The sequence below is a fragment of the Hemitrygon akajei genome, chromosome 10 (genome assembly GCF_048418815.1).
Source record: "Hemitrygon akajei chromosome 10, sHemAka1.3, whole genome shotgun sequence".
Lineage (NCBI taxonomy): Eukaryota > Metazoa > Chordata > Chondrichthyes > Myliobatiformes > Dasyatidae > Hemitrygon > Hemitrygon akajei.
Window position 1 is genome coordinate 16,060,366 of NC_133133.1, and position 25,948 is coordinate 16,086,313.

A 25,948-nucleotide genomic window follows, 5' to 3' on the forward strand; every position below is an offset into this window, starting at 1 on the left:
CAGAATTACACAGGGCACAACAAGCAACAAAACAAGAATAGCAAAAACAAATCCTGTTCCTCCCTCTCTCCCAGCCACCTACACTAATACACAGTCCTCCGAACCCAAAGCAGGCCGTCCACAGCCATCAGACTCCAGCGGCCCGAGGATTCACAGGTTCATAGACAATGGGCTTCTTCTATCCCAGTGGACTTGGGGCTTTGGCCATTGGGCCTCAGTTTCTGGACTTCTGATTGATCTTTGGGCATTGATAGTCATGGAGTCAAAGAAATCTACAGCACAGAAACAGGCCCTTCTCATCTGTGCCAAACTGCCTAGTCCCATCAACCTGCACCCAAACCAGAGCCCTCCATACCCCTACCATCAATATACATTTCCAAACTTCTCCTAAACGTTGACATCAAAATTGCATCCACTGCAATTGATTGGTTGGCACAATTGGTCCATCCCACTGATTGTTGGATAAATCACAGATGGTGAAGAATCTGTATACAGGAGTGAGATAGGCCAGCTGGTTGAGTGGTGCCAACATAGCAAGCTGGTACTGACTGTTGACTTCGGGAGGTGGATGGAGGTTGGTACATTAAGGATTGGCAGTAAAGATCCAGCTTTAAAATTCCTATGTGTTAACTTATCTGATTACCTGTCTTGGGCCCACACTCACAGGTAAGGTGCACCAGCTTCTGTACTTGGAAGTTTACGGAGGTTTGGTATGCAACCAAACACACTACCAAACTTCATCAGGTGTATCGTTGGAAGTATCCTGACTGGTTGCATCAGGATCTGGTAGAGCAATTTGAACACGCAGGAACGTGAGAAGCTGTAGAGTAGTAAGCTCGAGTTGTGGTGGGCACTACAGTAGTGTAGCAGTTAGCGCAACGCTATTACAGCTCGGGGTGTTCTGGAGTTTGGAGTTCAATTCCAACGCCGCTCCGTAAGGAGTCTCTGTACATCCACCCTGTGGAACGCGTGAGTTTTTCCCGGGTGCTCCAGTTCCTCTCACAGTCCAAAGACGTACTGGATAGGTTAATTGGTCATTGTAAATTGTCACACAATTAGGTTAGGGTTAATCAGGGTTGTGGGATTGTCATCTGGAAGGGCTTACTCCATGTTGGATCACTAAATAAATAAATAAACTCTACCTAATACATACAGGCACATCCTTCGCAGCCATCGGTTGTACCTTTTGATGCTGCTTCAAGAAGGCACCATTGAACACTGAAGATGCTCACCATCTGGGCCATGCCATATGGCAATGATTGCAACTTTTTCACCTTTGGCTTTGACAATGAACCTGTCTCTGGAGGGTAATGTGCTGCTGATGAGTTAAGACTGAGCTGGACGTGATCCAGTACTGTAAACATACTTGCGTTCTAAACATAAGTTGGGTGTATTTAAGGCAGAGATTGATAGGTTCTTGATTGGACATGGCATCCAAAGGTTATGGGGAGAAGGCCGGGAACTGGGGTTGAGGAGGAGATAGAAAAAAAGGATCAGCCGTGATTGAATGGCAGAGCAGACTCGATGGGCCAGATGGCCTAATTCTGCTCCTATGGTTTATGGTCTTATGGTCTAAACACAAGAGATCCTGCAGATGCTGGAAATCCAGAGCAAAACAGAAAATTGATCAGATTCCTCCTTCTTCAGCCTTTTACTTTTTCCACCTATCATCAACCCCACCCACTTTCCCCCTCACCTGCTGGCTTGTACTCTCTCCCTTCCCCCTACCACCTTATTCTGGCTTCTTCCCCCTTCGGTTTCAGTCCTGATAAAGGATCTCGGCCCGAAGTATCGAGTGTTCATTCCTTCCCATAGATGCTGCCTGACCTGCTGAGTTCCTCCACCATTTTGTCTGTGTTACTCGTGTTCTAATCCACTACGTTGACAGATCTTTCTGTTAATTTTCAGGGCACCACAAAGGACAGCCGTACACTCAGGATCCGAAGGTGCAGCACTTCATTCAGTGGGTGAAAGGGCAGCATGAGAAGGATCTGCTGAGGAAGTCGGTCATTGGTGGCCATTACTCATTTCCCCCAGCACCCCGCCTCTTCCAGGATTACTGCAAAAATCTCAATGGTGAGAAACAGAATGAGATTTATTATCACCGACATAAATTACATGAAAGGAATTATGGGAAGGTTGAGAGGGTGGAGAGGAGATTTACCAGAATTATAGAGAGGGTGTCTTATGACATTACGTGAACGAACTAGGGCTTTTGGGTTTGGAGCCGAGGAGGATGAGAGGTGATTAGGGCAGATGATAGATCTTACCTTCTTGAGGCAGCCTATAGATACAACCAGTGGCAGGAAGGATGTGCCCACAATGTAAATGATTTGGTAGAATTTAAAACTTCGTATGTTCCTAAGAGACGCACACAAAATGCGTCAGGTCAGGGAGCAACTATGGAAGTTAATAAAAAAGCCAAAGTTTCAGGCTGTGACCCTTCTTCAGGTCTGAAAAGGAAGGGGGAAAGACACTGGAATAAATAGGTGGGGGGAGGACTGGAAGGAGGACAGCTGAAGGTGATAGTGAAGCCAAGCAGTTAGAAAAGGTAAAGGGCTGGAGAGGAAAGAATCTGATAGGAGAGGAGAGTGCACCATTGGAGGAGGGGACCCAGGGGAGGTGATAGACAGGTGAAAAGAAGTAAGATGCCACAGTGAGGAACAGAAGAAGAGGAGAGGGAGTGGGAAACATTTTTTTACTGGAAAGAGAATTCAATATTCATGTCATCAGATTGGAGGCTACCCAGAAAGAATATAAGGTGGTGCTCCTCCACCCTGAGGCAGGCCTCATCTTAACACAAGAGGAGGCCATGGACCGACATATCAGAACAGGAATAGGAATCAGAATTAAAGTGCTGGCTACTGGGAAGTTCTGCTTTTGGCAGGTGGTGTGGAGGTGCTCGACAAAGCGGACCCCAATTTATAATGGGAGAAGGTCACATCAGGAGCAGCAGACACAATAAACAATCCCAGCAAATTTGCAGGTGAAGTTTTGCCACACCTGGGAGGACTGTTTGTGGCCCTGAGGTGAGGTGAGGGAGGATTCAGAATCAGGTTTAATGTCACTGGTAAAAGTAATAAAATTTGTGATATTTGTGGCAGCAGTACAATGCATTACGTAATAATAGAAAACAAACATGACTTACAGGAAGTGTGTGCATGTATATAAAATTAGTTAAGTTAAATACGTAGTGCACAAATAAAAATAAAGAAGTAGTGAGGTAGTGTTCATGGGTTTAATGTCCATTCAGAAATCAGATGGCAGAGGAGAAGAAGCTGTTACTGAATCGTTGAGTGTGTCCCTTCAGGCTCCTGTTGCAATAAGTACAAGGCAGGGATGGGGGTCCTTAATAATGAACGATGCCTTTTTGAAACGTAGCTCCTTGAAGATGTCTTGGATACTATGAAAGTGAATGGGCAAGTTATGTTCCTGCATGTTTAAGCTGCTTTACCAGATCCTGATGCAACAGTCAGGATGCTTTCAGTGGTACACCTGGAGTGTTTGGTGACAAGCCAAACCTCCTTAACTTTCCAACAAAGTACAGAAGCTGCTGGGCCTTCCTGGGAGCAAGACAGGTCATCTGATCGGCTCCTGTGACCTATGGTCTCATGACCTTCGAGTAGGTTGAAAGGTCGGCACAACATTGTGGACGGAACTGTGTCTGCACTGTGCTGTTATGTTCTATAAATGATTTGTCTTTGGCCAACAGGACAGCGCAAGTTCATAAAGTTAGTACAAATTACCAAAATAAACAGAGTGTCATAAAAGAAATAATGAGTTAGTGGTCATGGACAGTTCAGAAATAAAAGTTTCTGAATCATTAAATGTGGGCCTACAGCTTCCGTGCCTCCCCCCTGATGGTAGTAACAATGAGAGGGCATGTCCTAGACGGTGAGGGTTGTTGATGATGGACGCCCACACAAAGGAGTCACTGGATACTGGAGAAAGGGGCTGTGAAGAAGCACCCAGTATTCACCTATATCCCCATACACAACCAGCCTCACAGGTGCGCATGTGTATGGATAGCAAGGAATGGGTGTACTGACCTCCCAGCTGAAGGGGCTACAGTAACGTGACTTTATTGGCGAGTTGAATGCAGAGGCTTGCTTCGTACCCGATTGTGAATGGCTCTGTGCCATTTCTTTCCCCAGGAGGCTGAACTCGTGATTGGGTGGTGATACTACTGACTTCCAGTTCACTATCAGAGTATGAGGGTGCACAGGAACCGAGGAGCAAACGCTGTCCACTGGGGAGGCTCATTGTCCTCCGCTGACAGGCTGTGGACTCCCAGCTGATCCAAGTACACTCAGTGACCACTTTTATTAGGTACCTCTTATACTCCTACAGCAGGTACCTAATTAATCCCCTCTACCACCACTCTCCTCCGTCTAGCGGAATTAATTCTTACTCTCAATAATTTCTCCTTTGGCTCCACCCACTTCCTCCAAACCAAGGGTGTAGCCATGAGCACCCCTATGGGTCCCAGTTATGCCTGCCTTTTTGTTGGCTTTGTGGAACAGTCCATGTTCCAAGTCTATACGGGTATCCGTCCCCCTCTTTTCCTTCGCTACATCGACGACTGCATTGGCGCTGCCTCCTGCACGCATGCTGAGTTCGTTGACTTCATTAACTTTGCCTCCAACCCTGCCCTCAAATTTACCTGCTCCATTTCCAACACCTCCCTCCCCTTTCTTGATTTTTCTATCTCCATCTCTGGAGACGACCTATCTACTGATATCTACTATAAGCCTACAGACTCTCACAGCTACCTGGACTATTCCTCTTCCCACCCTGTCTCTTGCAAAAATGCTATCCCCTTCTCACAGTTCCTCCATCTACGCCACATCTGCTCTCAGGATGAGGCTTTTCATTCCAGGACGAAGGAAATGTCTTCCTTTTTTAAACAAAGGGGCTTCCCTTCTTCCACCATCAACTCTCCCATTTCCCGCACATCTGCCCTCACCCCATCCACCCACCACCCCGCTTGGGATAGGGTTCCCCTTGTCCTCACCTACCACCCCACCAGCCTCCAGGTCCAACGTATAATTCTCCGTAACTTCCGCCACCTCCAACGGGATCCCACTACCAAGCACATCTTTCCCTCCCCCCCCGTTTCTGCTTTCCGCAGAGATCGCTCCCTACGCGACTCCCTTGTCCACTCGTTTCCCCCATCCCTTCCCACCATTCTCCCTCCTGGCACTTATCCTTGTAAACAGAACAAGTGCTACACCTGCCCTTACACTTCCTCCCTCACCACCATTCAGGGCCCCAGACAGTCCTTCCAGGTGAGGTGACACTTCACCTGTGAGTCGGCTGGTGTGGTATACTGCGTCCGGTGCTCCCGGTGTGGCCTTTTATATATTGGTGAGACCTGACGCAGACTGGAAGAACGTTTCGCTGAACACCTATGCTCGGTTGGCCAGAGAAAGCAGGATCTCCCAGAGGGCACACATTTTAATTCCACGTCCCATTCCCATTCTGATATGTTTATCCATGGCCTCCTCTACTGTCAAGATGAATCCACACTCAGGTCGGAGGAACAACACCTTCTATACCGGCTGGGTAGCCTCCAACCTGATGGCATGAACATTGACTTCTCTAACTTCCGTTAATGCCCCTCCTTCCCTTCTTAGCCCTTCCCTGACATATTTAGTTATTTGGTTTTTTTTTCTCTCGCTCTGCCCATCACCCTGCCTGTTCTCCATCTCCCTCTGGTGCTTCCCCCCTCCCCCTTTCTTTCTCCCGGCCTCCCGTCCCATGATCCTTTCCCTTCTCCAGCTCTGTATCACTTTCGCCAATCACCTTTCCAGCTCTTAGCTTCATCCCACCCCCTCCGGTCTTCTATCATTTTGCATTTCCCCCTCCCCCTCCTACTTTCAAATCTCTTACTATCTTTCCTTTCAGTTAGTCTTGACGAAGGGTCTTGGCCTGAAATGTCGACAGTGCTTCTCCCTAAAGATGCTGCCTGGCCTGCTGCGTTCCACCAGCATTTTGTGTGTGTTGTTTGACCTAATTAAAGTGGTCACAGAGTGTATTTTCAGGGTCTTCTGCTGCTGTAGCCCATCCACTTCAAGGTTTGACGTGTTGTACATTCAGAGATGCTCTTCCACACGCCACTGTTGGTTATTTCAGTTACTGTTGCCGTCTTGTCAGCTTCAACCAGTCAGGCCATTCCTCTCTGACCTCTCACATTAACAAGGTATTTTCACCCACAGAACTGCTGCTCACTGGGTGTTTCTGATTTTTGAACCATCCTCTGTAAACTTTCGAGACTGTTGTGTGTGAAAATCCCAGAAGATCAGCAGTTTCTGAGATACTCAAACCACCCCGCCTGGCACCAACGATCATTCCAAGGTGGAAGTCACTTGGGTCGCATTTCTTCCCCATTCTGATGTTTGGTCTAAACAACAACTGAACCTCTTGACCACGTCTGCGTGCTTTTATGCAGTGAGTTGCAATCACATGATTGGCTGATTAGATATTTACATTAACGAGCAGGTGTATAGATGTACCTAAAAAAGTGGCCACTCTGTGTATATACCATCAGGGACTGTATTCACTGCCGCCACATCCATATAAAAACATCTTGCATGCATTATCACACTAGCATCATCGGATCATGGGAACAGGTAGCACATAGAGTTGTGAACACGGAAATAAGCCCCTTTGGCCCATTAACTGTGTGCTAACCTTTTAGACAGTCCTACTCTAGAACCATAGAATGGCACAGCAACTGGGTTTCAATTCTGCCATTGTCTGTAAGAGTTCCTGAGACCTGTGAAGCTGCTCCAGGTTAGTTTTTCCTTGCAGCTGCTGTTGTGCAGATGACAATAAGCTTGTTTGTTGATTTTGGTGGGTTGTTGGGCTACTTACGGGTTATGTGTAATTTAATCTTGCATCTGCAATGACTTTTCATTCCCCAGCTGAGGTTGTCTTGACCTCCACAAGTGACCTGATGAAGGTGATTACGGGTCTGCATTACAGGGAGCATCGGCGGATTACGTTGCAGGCAATCATTGCTGCCGTCCGATTCATCAGACACACAGCGTCGGGGAACGGAACTGATCATGTGCAGGTAAGCACAGTATTGGCTCCTGGTGTGTGTCTGCCTCCGGCAGTGGTCAGACCACATATTGGAGTATTGTGAGCAGTTTTGGGCCACATCTAAGAAAGGATGTGCTGACATTGGAGAGGGTCCAGTGGTGGCTCATGCGAATGATCGCAGGAGGTGTATTTGATGGCTTAGAATAAGTAACTTGTAGGCATGCTATGTTGGCACTGGAAGCATGGCGTGATAACACTTGCAGACTGTCTAGCGTAGGCCTCGGACTGTGTTGGTCATTGAAACAAGCAACATATTTCACTGTGTGTTGTGCTGCTTTAATGTACATGTGACAAATAAAGTTAATCTTTATACCATGTTCCCCCAAACAGCAACGTAATAAATAGGTTATTTTTTTTAGCACGTAGACCAAGTGATCCATACTGGTCAACAATAGGGCCAATGGATGAAAGCAGGTGGAGCCTCGGTCAAACAGTTTGTGTATACAAGGGGCTGCCAATAGGGAAGCTGTCTCTCGATGCCATCCTCAAGTGCTGGCTTCTGGATAGGCACGTCCTGAAAATCCACGAACGGTCTCTTTATTGAGCAGTTTGATGATGTTTGAGGTAGAGTCGTGGATTTTAGCAAGGCATTTGATAAGATATCCCATGCAAGGCTTATTGAGAAAGTAAGGAGGCATGGGATCCAAGGGGTTATTGCTTTGCAGATCGAGAACTGGCTTGCCCACAGAAGGCAAAGAGTGGTTGTAGACGGGTCATATTCTGCATGGAAGTCGGTGACCAGTGGTGTGCCTCAGGGATCTGTTCTGGGACCCCTAATCTTTGCAATTTTTATAAATGACCTGGATGAGGAAGTGGAGAGGTGGATTATTAAATTTGCTGATGACACAAAGGTTGGGTGTGTTGTGGATAGTGTGGAGGTCTGTCGAAGGCTACAGCAGGACATTGATGGGATGCAAAACTGGGCTGAGAAGTGGCAGATGGAGTTCATATAAACCATATAACCATATAACAATTACAGCACAGAAACAGGCCATCTCGGCCCTTCTAGTCCGAGCCGAACGCTTACTCTCACCTAGTCCCACTGACCCGCACTCAGCCCATAACCCTCCATTCCTTTCCTGCCCATATACCTATCCAATTTTGCTTTAAATGACAATACCGAACCAGCCTCTATAACTTCTAGTGGAAGCTCATTCCACACAGTTACCACTCTCTGAGTAAAGAAATTCCCCCTCATGTTACCCTTAAACTTTTGCCCCAAGTCTCAACTCATGTCCTCTTGTTTGAATCTCCCCTACTCTCAATGGAAAAAGCCTAAACATGTCAACTCTTATCTATCCCCCTCATAATTTTAAATACCTCTATCAAGTCCCCCCTCAACCTTCTACACTCCAAAGAATAAAGACCTAACTTGTTCAACCTTTCCCTGTAACTTAGCTGCTGAAACCCAGGTAACATTCTAGTAAATCTTCTCTGTACTCTCTCTATTTTGTTGACATCTTTCCTATAATTCGGTGACCAGAACTGTACACAATACTCCAAATTCAACCTTACCAATGCCTTGTACAATTTTCACATTACATCCCAACTCCTATACTCAGTACTCTGATTTATAAAGGCCAACATACCAGATCAACCCAGATATGTGTGAAGTGGTTCATTTTAGTAGGTCAAATATGATGGTATTAATGGAAAGACTTTTGGCAGTGTGGGGGATCAGAAGGATTTTGGTGTCCGAGTCCATAGGACACTCAAGGCTGCTGCGCAGGTTGATTCTGTGGTTAAGAAACCATATGGTACATTGCCCTTCATCAATCGTGGGATTGAGTTTAGGAGCTGAGAGGTAACGTTGCAGCTATATAGGACCCTGGTCAGACCCCACTTAGAGTACTGTGCTCAGTTCTGGTCGCCTCACTACAGGAAGGATGTAGAAACCATAGAAAGGGTGCAGAGGAGATTTACAAGCATGTTGCCTGGATTGGGGAGCATGCCCTATGAGAATAGGTTGAGTGAACTCAGCCTGGAGCAGAGAAGAGTACCCAGACAGTGGAAAACATCCTGTATTGTCCCGGTACCGAAGAAACCACAACCAAAGGAGTTGAATAACTTCAGACCTGTTGCCTTGACGTCGCACGTTATGAAGACCATGGAGCGGCTGATAATACAGAATCTGAGGCCACAAACCAGGCACGCCCAGGATCCTCTTCAGTTCGCGTATAAGGAGAAGGTGGGAGTGGAGGATGCTATCACGTATTTGCTGCACAAATCACTCTCTCACCTAGAGGGGGTCAGTTGTGCTGTGAGGATTACATTCCTTGACTTCTCTAGTGCCTTTAACACCATCCAGCCCAAGATCTTAAGGCACAAACTAACGGAGATGGGAGTAGACTCTCACATGGTGGATTGGATAGTGGACTACTTGACAGATAGACCTCAGTATGTGCGGTTGGGAGACTGTAGGTCTGACACGGTGGTCAGCAGCACAGGGGCGCCGCAGGGAACCGTACTCTCTCCGGTCCTGTTCACCCTGTACACATCAGACTTCCAATATAACTCAGAGTCCTGCCATGTGCAGAAGTTCGCTGATGACACGGCCATAGTGGGGTGTGTCAGGAATGGACAGGAGGAGGAGTATAGGAAACTGATACAGGACTTTGTGATATGGTGCAACTCAAACTACCTGCGTCTCAATATCACCAAGACCAAGGAGATGGTGGTGGACTTTAGGAGATCTAGGCCTCATATGGAGCCAGTGATCATTAATGGAGAATGTGTGGAGCAGGTTAAGACCTACAAGTATCTGGGAGTACAGTTAGACGAGAAGCTAGACTGGACTGCCAACACAGATGCCTTGTGCAGGAAGGCACAGAGTCAACTGTACTTCCTAAGAAGGTTGGCGTCATTCAATGTCTGTAGTGAGATGCTGAAGATGTTCTATAGGTCAGTTGTGGAGAGCGCCCTCTTCTTTGTGGTGGCGTGTTGGGGAGGAAGCATTAAGAAGAGGGACGCCTCACGTCTTAATAAGCTGGTAAGGAAGGCGGGCTCTGTCGTGGGCAAAGTACTGGAGGGTTTAACATCGGTAGCTGAGCGAAGGGCGCTGAGTAGGCTACGGTCAATTATGGATAACTCTGAACATCCTCTACATAGCACCATCCAGAGACAGAGAAGCAGTTTCAGCGACAGGTTACTATCGATGCAATGCTCCTCAGACAGGATGAAGAGGTCAATACTCCCCAGTGCCATTAGGCTTTACAATTCTACCGCCAGGACCTAAGAACTTTTTAAAAGCTATTATTAATGCTTTTTGAGATAGTGATTTAGATGCATATCATATTTTTTACTGAGTTAAGTATTGTATGTAATTAGTTTTGCTACAACAAGTGTATGGGACATTGGAAAAAAAAGTTGAATTTCCCCATGGGGATGAATAAAGTATCTATCTATCTATCTATCTTTTCTCCTTGGAGCGACGGAGGATGAGAGGTGACCTGATAGAGGTGTACAAGATGATGAGAGGCATCGATCGTGTGGATAGTCAGAGGCTTTACCACAGGGCTGAAATGGCTAGCACGAGAGCGCATAGTTATTCATAGAAGTCGGTACAGACGAGATGTCAGGGGTAACTTTTTTACAGAGAGGGTGGTGAGTGCATGGGATGGGCTGCCGGCGGCATTGCTGGATGTGGATACAATAGGGTCTTTTAAGAGACTCCTGGATGGATACATGGAGCTTGAAAAAATAGAGGGCTATGGGTAAGCCTAGGTAGTACTAAGGTAGGGACATGTTCAGCACAGTTCTGTGAGCCGAAGGGCCTGTATTGTGCTGTAGGTTTTATATGTTTTCGTGGTCTCAATAAGAGTTGTCTTGTGGACAATCTGGTTCCAACTGTACTGTTCAGACGTAGTACCATGTTAAGGTGCACCTGTAACATATTGTACCCGTACCTGTAACGTATACTCAGTGGCCACTTCATGAGGTACACTTCGTTAATGCAAATATCAGCCAATCACACAGCAGCAACTCACTGCATGAAAGTGTGCAGACATGTTCAGTTGTTCAGATCAAACGTCAGAATGGGGAAGAAAAGACTTCGACCTTGGACTGATTGTTGGTGCCAGATGGGGTGGTTTGAGTACCTCAGAAACTGCTGAACTCCTGGGATTTTCACACACAGCAGCCTCCGGGGTTCACAGAGAATGGTTCACAAATTTACAACATCCAGTCAGCAGCAGTTCTGTGGGTGAAAGCACCTTGTTAATGAGAGAGGTCAGAGGAGAATGGCCAGACTGATTCAAGCTGACAGGAAGGCAACAGCAACACAAATAACCATGCATTACAACAGTGATGTGCAGGAGAACATCTCTGAATGCACAACATGTCGAAGCTTGAAGTGGCTGGGCTACAGCAGCAGAAGACCACGGACGTGCACTCCGTGTCCACTTTATTAGGGACCTTCCATACCTCATAAAGTGGCCACTGAGTGTATGTGTTTATGCCATTTATATGTAAGTTTATAAATAATAATTTATGTATTTGTAGATTATTTTTATGTATTGCAATGTACTGCTACCACAGAACAATAAATTTCACAATGTATGTCAGCGATACTAAACCTGATTTTGTTTCTGTTCTTGTGCTGAGCAGAACGCTGCCAGTAATGCAAGCCTGTCATTGAAGGAAGGCAACGCTTTCCCACAGACGTCTTTGGAGCCAGTGGGACTGACGGACCATCCGGCGGAACGTTTGAACCAGCCGGCAAAGAGGCTTCAGACTGTGCAGGCCAAGGGGCGCCAAAAGTGCAGGTCACTGGTATTGAATAACTATGTATTAAGGTGAGTAGGGTTCAAGGTGGCAGCTCATCACAACCTTCATATGGAACAAAGAATAGTATAGCATTTTAAAGGCCCACCATTTTCTGCTAATCTATATAAATTTTTTGGTGGTGGGGTGGAGATACCTCTCTACCAAAGGAGGTGTAATGCATTCCTGCCCTCCACAAGCCTGCTGGTCACCCTTGGGCAAGGTGTAGCACCAGTTTAGCCTCCTCCCCCACCCCCCCACCCCCAATCAGGGTCACATGAAGCCATGGGAGTAGGTGGTGGATGGTTGTACGAGCAGATAGTGCATATCACAAGTCCTGGTTATGTGACCACTGATGCCAGGCAGACAGTCTCTGAAGACTATTGATAATGGCTGGGGTCACCCGTCTTGTAAGACACTGCCCGGAAGAAGGCAATGGCAAACCACGAATTTCCAAGGGCAATCATGGTCATGAGAAAAGAATAAGGGTGAAGGGGGTCTTCCCCACAGGCAACAGATTAAAGATAGCTGGAAGACCATGATCACCCACATCATACAACACGGCACATGATGATGATGTATATAAACATAGTCAACGATCAATCTAACCCTTCCCTTCTACAGAGCCTGTTACCCTCCATTTTTCTTACAGTATATCCATGTGCTTATCTAAGAGTCCCTTAAGTGTTCCTATTGTATCAGCCTCTGCCATCACCCCCGTTAGTGATTTCTGGGTACCTGCTGCACTCTGTGTTTCTAAAAAAACCTATGTCAACTGTTTACTCTTTTCCATAGATGCCACCTGACCTGCTGGGTTCCTCCAGCATTTTGTGTGTGTTATTTTGATTTCCAGCATCTGCAGATTTTCTCTTGCTTGGAGTACTGTGTTCATTTCTGGTTGCTTCTTAATCAGAAGGGTGTGGCAGCTTTAGAGAGGGTGCGGAGGAGATTTACCGGGGTGCTGCCTGGACTAGAGTGCATGTCAAGTGAAGAAGTGTTGAGTGAGCTCGGGCTTTTCTCTTATGAAGCGAACAAAGATGAAAGGTGACCTGATCGCCGTGTATACGATGATAAGAGGCATTTGTAGAGTGAACAGCCAGCTCCTTTTTCCTAGGTGCAGTTGGTGAATATGAGAGGGCATAATTTTAAGATGATAAGTGGAAGGTATTAGGGGGGATGTCAGAGGTAGATCTCTTACACAGAGAGTGGTGGCTGTGTGGAATGTGGTGCCAGGGTGGGAGTAGAGGCAGAAACAATAGAAATGTTTAGGAGTTTCTTAGATAAAAACATGGATGATAGAAAAACTTATTTTTATTTATTAAGTCACAGTGTGGAATAGGCCCTTCTGGCCCCTCAAGCCACACTACCCAGCAACCCCCGATTTAATCCTAGCCTAATCATGGGACAATTTACAATGACCAATTAATTTACCAACCCGTACATCTTTGGACTGTGGGAGGAAACCAGAACACCCGGAGGAAACCCACACAGTCACGGGGTGAACGTGCAAACTCCTTACAGGTAATGCCGGGAATTGAACCAGGGTTGCTGGTGCTGTAGAGCATTGCGCTAACCACTATGCCACGGTCCTGTTATGGAGGGCTCTGTCGGAGGGAAGGGTTAGATTGATCTTGGAGTAGGTTAATAGGTCGGCACGACTTTATGGAGCTGTACTGTGATGTACTGTTGGATGAAAAATGGAGCTCCTGACAATGTGTCACTCTCCATAGCTCAGCCAAGTTTCCCCTGTGGGGCTTGAATCCGTGACTTCTTAGTTTCAGAGGTTTTGACCTATGGAACTTCAACAATATTGTGAAGTCAGTTCCCAATCAACAGTCCAAGTAGATGCTGCTTAAAGGCTTTGTGATTGATAACTGTTTGCCTATTGAAAACAGTATGATTTACAGCCCTTAAAATTTATAATTCATACTAGCTCCTACCTCACCACCACTGAGGGCCCAAACCATCCTATCAGGTGAAGCAACCCTTCACCTGCGAGTCTGTCAGGGAGATCTACTGTATCCGGTGTTCCGTGCGGCCTCCTCTACGTTGGTGAGACCTAATGTAGATTGAGGAGGTTGCTTTGTCGAGCACCTCCACCCATCTGCCACAACACGCAGGATTTCCCGCTGGGCAGCATTTTAATTCCACTCCCCGTTCCCATCATGCAATGTTGGTCCATGGCCTTCTACTGCCGTGATGCAGCCACCCTCATGCTGGGGGAGCAGCACCTCATATTGGAAGCCTCTCACATGATGGCATGAACATTGATTTCTCCAACTTCCAGTAATTTCTTCCCCCTCCCCCTTCTCCTTTTCCATTTTCCAATCTGGCTCCCCTCTCACCTTTTCTTTTCTCCTTACCTGCCTATCACCTCTCTCTAGTGCTCCTCCTCCTTCCCTTTCTCCCATGGTCCACTCTTTCCTATCAGATTCCTTCTTCACCCCTATCACCCAGCTTATTACTTCATCCCTCCTTCCCCCATCCACGTACCTCCCCCTCGCCTGGTCTCACCTATCGCCTTCTAGCTTGTACTCCTTCCCCTCCCCCAACCCTCCTATTCTGTCTTCTTTCCCCTTCCTTTCCAGTCCTGATAAAGGGTCTTGGCCTAAAATGTAAACTTTTTATTGATTTATGAAGAATAATAAACAGTCAACGAAGGGTCTCAGATAGAGCTGATGAAGGATCTTGGCCCTAAAAGTCGACTGTTTTTCTCTATCCAGAGGAATGGAGGGTTATGGGCTGAGTGCGGGCCAGTGGGACTAGGTGAGAGTAAGCGTCGGCACGGACTAGAAGGGCCGAGATGGCCTGTTTCCGTGCTGTAATTGTTATATGGTTATACTGCCTGACGTTCGGAGTTCCTCTAGCATTTTGTGTGCGAGATACTCTGGATTTCCAGCACCTGCAAAATCTCTTGTGTTTAATCAATATTAGCTACTTCCAGCATCAGTTTAATGAAACTGGTGGGACTGAATTCTCTTTCTTTTCAAATCTTTTTATTATTATTATTATTATCCAAAATAACAAGAGTACATGGAAGTAGGTAACACTTACAATGTCTCAAGGGAAAAAAAAACATTGTTTTAAAGATTGAAAGATATGGTGGCACCAAAAAAAAGAAAAGAAAAAAAACCCTACTAAAGCAAAGTGAGAAAAAAAATCATTGGGTGTTCAACCCCAGAGCCATGCGTCACACAAAAAGCTTCAAACCGCCAGCAAGGAAAAAAAAACAAAATTTACAACTAACTGTGCTTTTTGGAATAATTCCTCAAAATATCCGCGGTATTTCTTTATCTGACCAATGTGTTATTGCGTTTGTTACATCGATGGCTAGGAGGGCCATTTTGTTGAGGTGGAAGGATATGTCGGCTCCCACTCTGTCACAATGGTTCTCTCAAGTGATGCTGTATCTTAGTCTGGAGAAAATTAGAAGTCAAACCTTTGAACCTATGTTTGATTTTGAGAAAAGATGGAGTTCATTTGCCCGTTACTACAATTTGAGTTAATTGATAGATTTCCTCCACGATCTAATTGTCGGATTGAATTCTAATATCTCTGTGTTCTTTCAGACACAGGTATCACTTGAGGGATTTACAGAAGATTAACAGGAACAAAGGGCGACCCTCCAGGTATGTTGGTGCATCCTTATCAACCCTGGTGTGACTTCCTTCACAAAGTGTTGATGGGACCATTCACCCCATGGTGTTCTTTGTTGTCCACTGAATCAAGGGTGACGTTGCCGAACACACCTGCCATTCTGAGGAAGAGGAATAAGGCGAGGAAAACAAATGCCCGATTACTGAAGAGGTAAATGTCAGAACCCAGCATTGCCCAGGCATCACACTGCGTACTTAAGTGGCAGGTCCTCTCGTCACCTCTCCCTTAAACCCATTCCCTCACCGGTTTAGAGGATGACCACAGCAATCATACAGGTCCTCCCTGGAGTAACGCATAAAGATTAAAGGTTAGCTTGTCCACATGTGCATCGAAACATCAAAGCGTGAAGTGAACTGTGTCGTTTATGTTGAGAATATGCTCTAGGCTGCCCACAAGTGTCACCACTCATCCAGCACCAGCATAGCGTGTCCACAACTTAGCTGCATCTCTTGGAATGCAGGAGGACACCCATGCGTCATGGGGAGAACATACAAACAGTGCAGGGATTGGACCTTAATCTTACAGTAGGTGCTGTAATGCATTCCGCTTGCTGCTGCCCTACTGTGCCACACTCCATTCTCAGGTGAAGAAAGCTCCTTTCCTGAGAGCAGTTTGTAACCTGAACAGTTCTCAAGTCGCAAATGCAGCCACGAGCCAAGTTCCCACCAGGCAGAATATGCCTTGAGCCCTGCCAGGGAATCCAACTTGAGTGACTGCCAAACACTTGCTTGTAAAGGAGGCGTACGACGTGCTTGTCTTCATCTCTGTATTTATTGATATACAGTGCGGGATGGGCCCTTCTGGCCCTTTGAGCCACAATGCCCAGCAACCCACAATTTAATCCTAGCTTAATCACAATATACAATGACCAATCAACCTACCAACTGGTACCTCTTTGGAACGTGGGAGGAAACTAGGGCACTCTGAGGAAACCCATGCTGTCACAGGGTGAACGTACCAACTCCTTACAGGCAGTAGCGAGAACTGAACCCAGGTCGCATTGTGCTAACCACCATGCCACCGTGTCAGTCGGGGGACTGAGTATTAGAATCAGGAAATCATGTTGCAGTTACATAAAACCTCGGCTAACCACGCGTGCTGGATTGTGTTCAGTTCTGGTTGCCCCGTTCCAGAAAAGATGCAGAGGCTTTTCAGGTTTACCAGGATGCTGCCTGGATTAAATCATTTGAAGTACAGGGTTAAATAAACTTGGGTTGTTTGAGGCTGTGCGGAGACCAGACAAAAGTTTTTAAGATTGTGAGTGGCATAGATAAGGTAAATAAGAGTCTCCTGCCCTGAAGATCAAGACAAGAGTGGGAAAGTTCAAGGGAAATGTTTGGGGCAAGTGTCTTTTACCCAGAGTAGTAGTTGCCTAGAATAGGCAGCCAGGGGCACTGGTAGAAACAGACACTTTGGCCACCATGTCAATGCCAACCATGGTGCCTGTCAGTACTAATCACATTTGCTTGCGTTAATTCCATGTCTCCGTCTAGTAACCCACTTCTCTTATTTAGTTCAGGTAACCTGCTCTCACTCAGTCCGTTTTCCCTCTCCTCCTGGTCAATCTCTTTCCTCTGACATCCACATCTGCCACTTCCATCACCCTGTTTCTGTCCCCTCCTCCATCATCCCATCTTCCACAGGACCACTCTCTCCACTGTTCCTATCTACCCACCCCACCTCCACGTTCCACCTATCAGATTCCATCATCTGGAGCCCTTTGTCACAACCATCTATCACCTTGCAACCTCTGCCTCTATTTCCACTCTTTCCTCCTCTATTTGCTTAGTTATCCCTCCACGATGGGATCCACTTATCACCTTCCAGCCTTTGTCACTGTTTCCACTGTCCTCTCCTCTATCTGCATAGTATTCTACCTCATTTGGATCGCCCTATCACTTCCATCCTTCCCCTCATCTCATTGTAGTCCATTCTATCTTTCAGTCCAGATGAATGGTCTCAGCCCAAAATATTGGCTGTTCATTTCACACCATGGAAGATATTTGACTCACTGGGCTCTTCCAGCAGTGTGTTGCTTGCCCCAAATTCCAGCATCTGAAATCACTCTGCCCTGCTCCTTCACGTACCTGTCAATATACCACTTAAATGTTGTTACTGTTGTTGTCTCCTTCATGTCGTCTGGCAACTCATTCCTTATACCAACTACTCTTAGTGCGAAAAGTTTAAATCCTTAAAACCACAGTGATAGAGTCATGATCACCATTGTTGAGCCTAGTTTTCTTAATTCCAAATTTAATTATTGAACATTTAAATTTCACTGCTGCTCTTACAGGATTTGAACTTGTGTCTCTGAATGAGTGGGCTCGGACCCTAGACCCTTCAATAACGTAAACTTTCTACTTGGACCAGAACTAATCCGTGACTTTGGTCTGTAAGAATGGCAGGAAAATGGCCATTCACGATCAGAGAGGGTAAAATGGGGATCTGATCCCAAGGGCACTTTTTTACCAAATGTATGTTTCATCTTCCCTAGGTAAAATTCAAGGCAGTTAGTCCCGTGAAGGACAGTGAAAACTGAAATATCATTACCAGGATAATGTGGCAGGCATACTTTCTTTTCTTTTTTTTTTAAATTTGCAATTATGTAGACCCATTTGATGACTAGAATAAGTGTTTGTCTATTAGAAGCAAACAGAATTTGTGCCAGGATCAATATGTTAATCAGGTGTTGGAGCCGAGCCCAAATCAACAGTGACTTTAAAATTTAATTCTCTGTCAGTGCTATTTATTGGAAGCCTGATCAGCTGCTGTGATTTTCCCCTCAAGTCAAGCTTAATTATTCTCTATTCTGAGGGGCATTTCACATTGGATCCACACTCAGTGGCCACTTTGTTAGGTATATCTGCATTTCAGGACGTATATTCTATACATTTCTCTAACATTAAATGTACCTTTTGCACACCTGCTCGTCAATGCAAAAATATTATCAGCCAATCATGTGGCAGCAATTCAATGCATAAGAAGCATGCAGACATGGTCAAGAGCTGTTGTTTAGACCAATTATCAGAATGGAGAAGAAATGTGATCTAAGTGACTTTGACCCTGGAACAATTGTTGGTGCCAGATAGGGTGGCTTGAGTATCTTAGAAACTGCTAATCTGTTGCGATTCTCATGCACATTATTCTCTAGAGTTTACAAAGGTTCGGGTGATAAACAAAAAACATGCAGTGCTCGCCAGTTCTTTGGGAGAAAAGGCCTTGTTAGGAGAGAGTCCAGAGGAGAATGGCCAGACTGGTTCAAACTGACAGGAAGGTGACAGTTACTCATAACCACATGTTACAAAAGTGGTGTGCAGAAGAGCATCTTGGAATGCACAGCACAACGAACCTCGAAGTGGATGGGCTACAGCCACAAAACACCATGAACATACACTCAGTGGTCACCTTATTAAATGCATGAGGTACCCGATAAAGTATCCGCTGTGTGTACGTTACCACCTTGAGATTCGTTTTCTTCGTGGCACTCTTTCTGACTGTTGTAGCTGTGAAAGGGAGACAAAAAAAGGTTATCCTGTTGCAGAAGTGCCACAAAAATATTTTTGGAGACGTGTGAATGCTGATGTTGGAATCTGGAGCAATCCAGGTGAAGATGTCCACCTGAAACGTCAATTATCCATTTCCCAGATCAGCTGAGTTCCTCCAATAGTTTTTACTTTTCAAAACCTACTTAGGATGTGGCAGTTACTGAAACATCAGTGCATATTGATCTTGAGAGCCTCCAGTTTCACTTCAGAAGCTGGCGATGAAGTCTAGAATCAGAATCAGGTTTTTCATCACTGACATATGTTGTGAAATTTGTTGGTTTGAAGCAGTAGCACAGTGCAATACATTATAAAGAGGCTATAAGTTACAGAAATGCATAAATATTTCTAAAGTAGAATTATAATGTAATGGTCATGAGTCCATAAGCCATTAAGAAATCTGATGGCAGAGGGGAAGAAGCCGTTCCTAAACTGTTCAGTGTAGTTTTTCAGGCTCCTGTACCTCATTGATGGTAGTCGTGAGAAGAGGGTACATCTTAGGTGGTGAGGATCCTTAATAATGGATGCCCTTCTTGAGGCATTACCTTTTGTAGATGTCCTTGATGATGGGGAGGGGTATCCCTTTAATAGAGCTGGCTGTCTACAACTTTCTGCAGCCTCTTTCAATTTGCCTTCACACCTGGTAGTGATGCAACCAGTTAGAACACTTTCCACAGTATGCTTGTAGAAATCTGCAAATTGGTCTGGGACTTGTGTACATTATGGCCCGGGGTAGATGAGAATGCTGTACCTACTTCTGAATTGGGAACAGGAGTAGGCTAATTCCACCTTTAGAGTATGCAGTGCCAATTATTTAGATCAACACCAATCTGATTGTAACCTCAACTCCTTTCATTCCCTTCCTTATAAGAATCCATCTTATTTAATACTCACAAGTGGTATTTCCAAAGTCCTCTTAAGGAAAAGAGCTCCAAGTATTCAGACTCACTGAGAAGAAAGATTTAACTTGACTCGTAACTCTGTTTTTTAACTCTGTCTTATGTGGACAACCATGCCTTTAGTACCAATTTATATAGATTGTGAAATATTGAGTATCTAGTGCAATCCCTGTGGCAAACAGCACCCTTTGATCTTGCCAACTGGGAGGAGACCCAATTATGCAACACACACAAAATGCTGGAGGAATGCAGCAGGCCAGGCAGGATCTATGGAAAAGCATACAGTTGACATTTCGGGTCAAGACCCTTCAGCAGAGACCCATTTATGTCTCAGTCTATCACACCAATTTGTTTACCTGCGACAGGGGCTTCTATTTTCTATAATACCCTGTGAAGTGGCACATTTCCTTCTGTAAAGGTCATCAGGTTTTTAACAAAAAGGTGTTCACTTCACAAACACTGCTAAGGCCATTGGCTCTAACTTTCAAGGCTTTTAAGCCAATTGCAAATAAACCAACTGCAAAAGCAAATAAGCCAACTGCTAAATACACAAATACTCAAACTCCAGTTGGGAACCTGAGAAATGTGATTTCTGTGGGGCTCCTGATCCCCAGTCGAATAATTAACAGCTGCAATATCTTCTCGTTTATAGGACAACTTGTACTCAAACCTTGGGTGTGCACAACTCTTTTGAAATATTTGCACAAGGCACCAGTGCTAGATCTGTATCTGATAAAAAACAAAGCTATTATGTTTATGGAACTCAGCATGCAAGTGCAAAAGCTGATTGGGATGAAATTGGGCGTATCCTTTTGGCAGACACTGTCAGCAATCTGGAGCGAAACTGTGCTGATTAATTGAGCGCTGCATCCATGCTGACAGCCAGCATGGGATGGGGGGAGTGCTTTGTAATGGGAGGTGGAGACACCCACACAACATGCTCACACAGAGGTGCTTGGCTGCCAGTTCCTTTCATTCAGCTGCATGTTAAACATCAGAATCAGATTTAATATCACCGGCATATGTCGTGAAATTCGTTAACATTACGGTAGCAGTACAATGAAATACATGATAAATATAGAGAAAAAAATGAATTACAGTAAGTATATATATCTATTAAGTAGTTAAGTTAAAATAAGTAGTGCAAAGAAAAATACAAATAAAGAAGCAGTTCTTGGTTTCAATGTCCATTTAGAATTCGAATGGCAGAGGGGAGGATGCTTTTCCTGAATCATAACACAAAAATACAACTTCAGATACTGTGGATCAAAGAATACGTACACAATGCTGGAAGAACTCATCAGGAAGTTCCTGATGAAGGGTCTCGGCCCGAAACGTTGGCTACTCTTTTCTCACGGATGCTGCCTGACCTGCTGAGTTCTTCCAGCGTTGTGTACGTATTCCTGAATCATTGAGTGTGTGCCTTCAGGTTTCTGTACCTCCTTCCTGACGGAAACAATGAGAAGAAGGCATGTTCTGGTTGGCAGGGGTCCTTAGTGTTCACTCAATTTCGCCCTGCAGCCAACACCAGCAGAAATAAATCAGCTGCTTGATCAGGGTACTTCCACACCTGTGGCTGTCTAGCCCACAGGGCTGTTCAAAGCTGAGAGTCTGAGAGAATTGTCTGGGATTTATGATGAAGTGTGTTTTTTTTCATTCTTCAAATCTATTCAGAATCAGATTCAGGTTTATTATCACTGACGTATGTTGAGAAATATGTTCTTTTGCAGCTGCAGTACAGTGTAAACATTAAAATGCTATAAATTACTGGGTGATGAGGTGGAGATAAGTCTCTAGCAGAGGAGGTGTAAGGCGCTCCTTCCTTCTGCTAGCCCGCAGGTCACCCTTGGGCAAGGTGTAGCACCTGCTTAAACCACCCCCCCCCCCCCACCCAATCAGAATCACATGAAGCCATGGGAGCAAGTGGAGGATGGTTGTAAGAGCAGCTGGTGCATGTCACAAGGCCTGGATATGTGACTGCTGATGTCAGAGACAATGTCTGAAGAGTATTGATAATGGCTGGGGTCACCTGTCTTGTAAAGACTCTGCCCAGAAGAAGGCAATGGCAAACCACTTCTGCAGAAAAAACTCATTGTCATGGAAGGACCATGATCATCCACATCATTGGACACAGCACATGACGAACAAACTATAAATTATAAAGAGAAATATATATTTTAAAAATTAAATAGAGCAAAAAAATTTTGAGGTAGTGTTCATGGGTTCATATTCCATTCAGAGATCTGATGGCGAAGGAGGGGATATCCTTAGTTCCTGAGATATTCTTAATTCATATTTCAATATATAATGAAGCCATTTGGCCCATCAAGTTTATGCTGGAGTCTTAGAGTCCTGCAGCACACAGACAGCCTCTTTGGCCCATCTAGTCTGTCTTGAACCATTATTCTGCCTCATCGTATCGATTCTGGACCATAGCTGTCTATATCCCGGCTTATTCATGTACCTATCCAAACTTCACTTCAGTGTTGCAATCGAACCTCTATCCACTACTTCTGCTGACAGCTCATTCCACACTCACACTATCCTTATTTCAGGGAGTAAAGAGGTTCCTTTTAAATATTTCAACTTCTTGCGTTTACCCTTTGGCCTCTAGACTCGCCCAACCTCAATGGAAAAAGCCTGCTTGCATTTTCTTTATCTATACACATCAAAACATTGTATTCCCCTATCTAATCTCACCTCGTTTACCTGTGCTGCAGGGAGCAAAGGCTTATCCTATTCAACCTTTCCCTGTAACTCAGGTCTTCCAATCCCAGCAACATCCTTGTAAATGTTCACACGCGCACAGTCCTGTAGTAATTTATGTATTGCATCCATAAAAAAAAACATTTTATGACCCATGTAAGTGATGATAAACCTGATTCTGATATGGATCTCTATTGTGCACTGAGTGTAAGAAGGGGGAAGGGAGAGGGGAATCGTGGTTGGGAAAAGGGGAAGAGAGGGAGCAGGAAGCACCAGAGAGACATTCTGTAATGATCAATAAGCCAATTGTTTGGAATCCAATGACCTTGCCTTGTGTCTCAGTGCTGGGTATGTCTGCACCCGAACCATTTGCCACCCGTGGCACTCCTCCTCTGCCAACTGTCCCATACCCATTCTGCAGTGCTCCACCTTTATTATTTCCCCACATCCTTTGCTCCCGTTAGATTGACAAACGCGCTCCCTGCTCCACGTTGACAGATACAGTATTGTGCCAAAGTCTTAAGCCCCCTAGCTGTATATACATATGTGCCTAAGACTTTTGCACAGTGCTCTACCTTTGAGAACTATGCCAGTTTTTACAGCAATTACACCAATCCAATGAATCAGTCTTGAATGTTAGTGGCTGTTGCCTTGTGGGAAACATGTCAAGAGCCTGGGCCATCCAGGCCATGCTCCCTTCTCAATACTCACATGAAACATGCACGTAGACTGAACCACTTCCACTTGTCAGGCCTACAGAAGATCATGAGTATCAATTGGCAAGGCAGAATTCCTGACATGGAATTGCTGTCTGTAGCAGACATGCTCACCGTCCACACACGACTGACATATCTTCAAGTCAGATAGGCAGGCCGTGTTGTCAGGATGTCAGACAATTGCATCCCCAAGCAGTTGTTCTTCGGGGACCCTCCACAGGGAGGCGCTCTTGTGTCCAGTGAGAACCATTCAAGGACACGCTCAAGACTTCGCTCAAGGCCCTTGAGATCTAGGGAACATGCAGCCTTGAATCGCTCATCGCGGCGCAGTTTTCTCAATAAAGGTGTCATCAAAGCTGAAAAGAGTTGCAATGCTGAAGCAAAAAGGAAAAGACACGAGTAGAAAGAATGAGCAGCAGTCACCTCAACTACAGCACCCTCACACACTTGCCCCACATGGGGGAGATACCCCTTAGACTCCTCAGTCACCTCCAGACACACAAGTAACAAACACACCCACCCAAGGATGTCACTTGCGATGGACACACTCACACACTATCGGGAAGTGGTACAGGAGCCTTGTGTCCCACACCATTATGTTCAGGAACAGTTATACCCTCCAACCTTCAGGCTCATGAACCAGCAATGGTAACTTCACTCACCACAACATCGAACTGACTGCTGAACACAACCTCTGAACTCACTTCCAAGGATTGTACAACTCACGTTCTCAGTATTATTATTTTATTCTGTATTTGCACCATTTGTCTTCTTTTGCGCATTGGTTACTTGTCAGTCTTTGTTGTTTTCATTGATTCTATTATATTTCTTTGGTCTACTATGAACGCCTGCAAGAAAATGAACTTCAGGGCCGTATATGGTGACGTACGGATACTTTGATAATAAATTAACTTTGAACTTTGAATTTCACAATAAGTTCCACAAGCAACAATGACCAATAACCGTGCAATCTGACACTTAAGTGAAAGCAAAAACTGAAGGTTCTGGTGAATGGCACTACTGTTTGCTTGCCAAGAAATTATTTCTTGCAATGGAACCTGAAATTGTCAACGACACACCTTAAATGTTTGAAGTATTTTTATCTGGCAATCCTGCAGTATTATTTTGCTACCAGCACTTGTAAAGGTGTATTACAAAGAAAGGACATGTCTTGTACATTCAAAATAGATTTAAGGGAACTTTGAAAGAGTAGCTTTATTTATCACATGTATGTCAATTCATAGTGAAATGCATTGTTAGTGACAAATCAAATTGGTGCAGTTTGTACTGGGCAGCCAGCAATTTGGGCACCAACACAGCATGCCCACAACTCACTAACTCTAACCTGAATGTCTTTGGAATGTGGGAGGAAACGGGAGCATCTGGAAGAAATCCACTCTGTCACAGGGAGAATGTACAGACTCTTTATGGACAGCCGTGGTAGTCGAACCCTGATCTTCCAGCCAGTGCTGTAAAGCCCTAACCACTACACTCCTATGCCACAGATCTTGGAACAGAAAAAGGGATATGAAATACAAAGTCAACAATGATCATATGGCATTTGTATCTTTGGAGTGTGTTTATAGGTAACATTTCAGTCATCTCTCAAGCATTCAAACCAGAGTTGATTCCAGCTTCTCATTCCTTCTCACTCAGACAGATGGACACTGCCCAAACATAAACAAAGGCAGAAATACCTTTAGGCTTCTCACTGTGAGTACTATTACATCAAGGTTTCAACCTGAAACATCGACAATTTCTTTCCCCTCCACAGATGCTGCTCGACCCGCTGTTCCTTCAGCCCACTGAGTATCGTTCCACATTCCAGCATCTGCAGTCTCTTCTGTCTCCATGCTAATCATGTGGACTTGCTTTCTGCAGTAGATAGTTCCCTATAAAATCCTGTCAAATCTCTCAATTACTGCCCCAAGTTTTCTTCTCACAATGCTTTTAAATTCTGATCTTATGTGGATTAAAGTAACGGCCATGTTGTGCCAGTGAAGCTCTGGGAATCCATGGTGAAATAAAAGGCCCGTTAGTGCATTGGGTGATAGGGGAGCGTTGGCAAGCTCCACTACTGAGCAGGTTAAGACCTACAAGTATCTGGGAGTACAGTTAGACGAGAAGCTAGACTGGACTGCCAACACAGATGCCTTGTGCAGGAAGGCACAGAGTCGACTGTACTTCCTTAGAAGGTTGGCGTCATTCAATGTCTGTAGTGAGATGCTGAAGATGTTCTATAGGTCAGTTGTGGAGAGCGCCCTCTTCTTTGTGGTGGCGTGTTGGGGAGGAAGCATTAAGAAGAGGGACGCCTCACGTCTTAATAAGCTGGTAAGGAAGGCGGGCTCTGTCGTGGGCAAAGTACTGGAGAGTTTAACATCGGTAGCTGAGCGAAGGGCGCTGAGTAGGCTACGGTCAATTATGGAAAACTCTGAACATCCTCTACATAGCACCATCCAGAGACAGAGAAGCAGTTTCAGCGACAGGTTACTATCGATGCAATGCTCCTCAGACAGGATGAAGAGGTCAATACTCCCCAATGCCATTAGGCTTTACAATT

General features: G+C 45.2%; 1 protein-coding gene across 2 annotated transcripts in view; it reads left to right on the top strand.

Moving 5' to 3' along the window:
* Positions 1–25,948, top strand: part of radx (RPA1 related single stranded DNA binding protein) — a 74,875-nt gene that overhangs the window by 32,676 nt on the left and 16,251 nt on the right. For both annotated transcript variants that reach the window (XM_073057809.1, XM_073057810.1), the window contains 5 exons: positions 1,909–2,076; positions 6,927–7,078; positions 11,713–11,900; positions 15,438–15,497; positions 15,598–15,675. In XM_073057809.1, the coding sequence (XP_072913910.1) occupies positions 1,909–2,076; positions 6,927–7,078; positions 11,713–11,900; positions 15,438–15,497; positions 15,598–15,675 (646 nt within the window). The remainder of the gene's footprint in view (positions 1–1,908; positions 2,077–6,926; positions 7,079–11,712; positions 11,901–15,437; positions 15,498–15,597; positions 15,676–25,948) is intronic.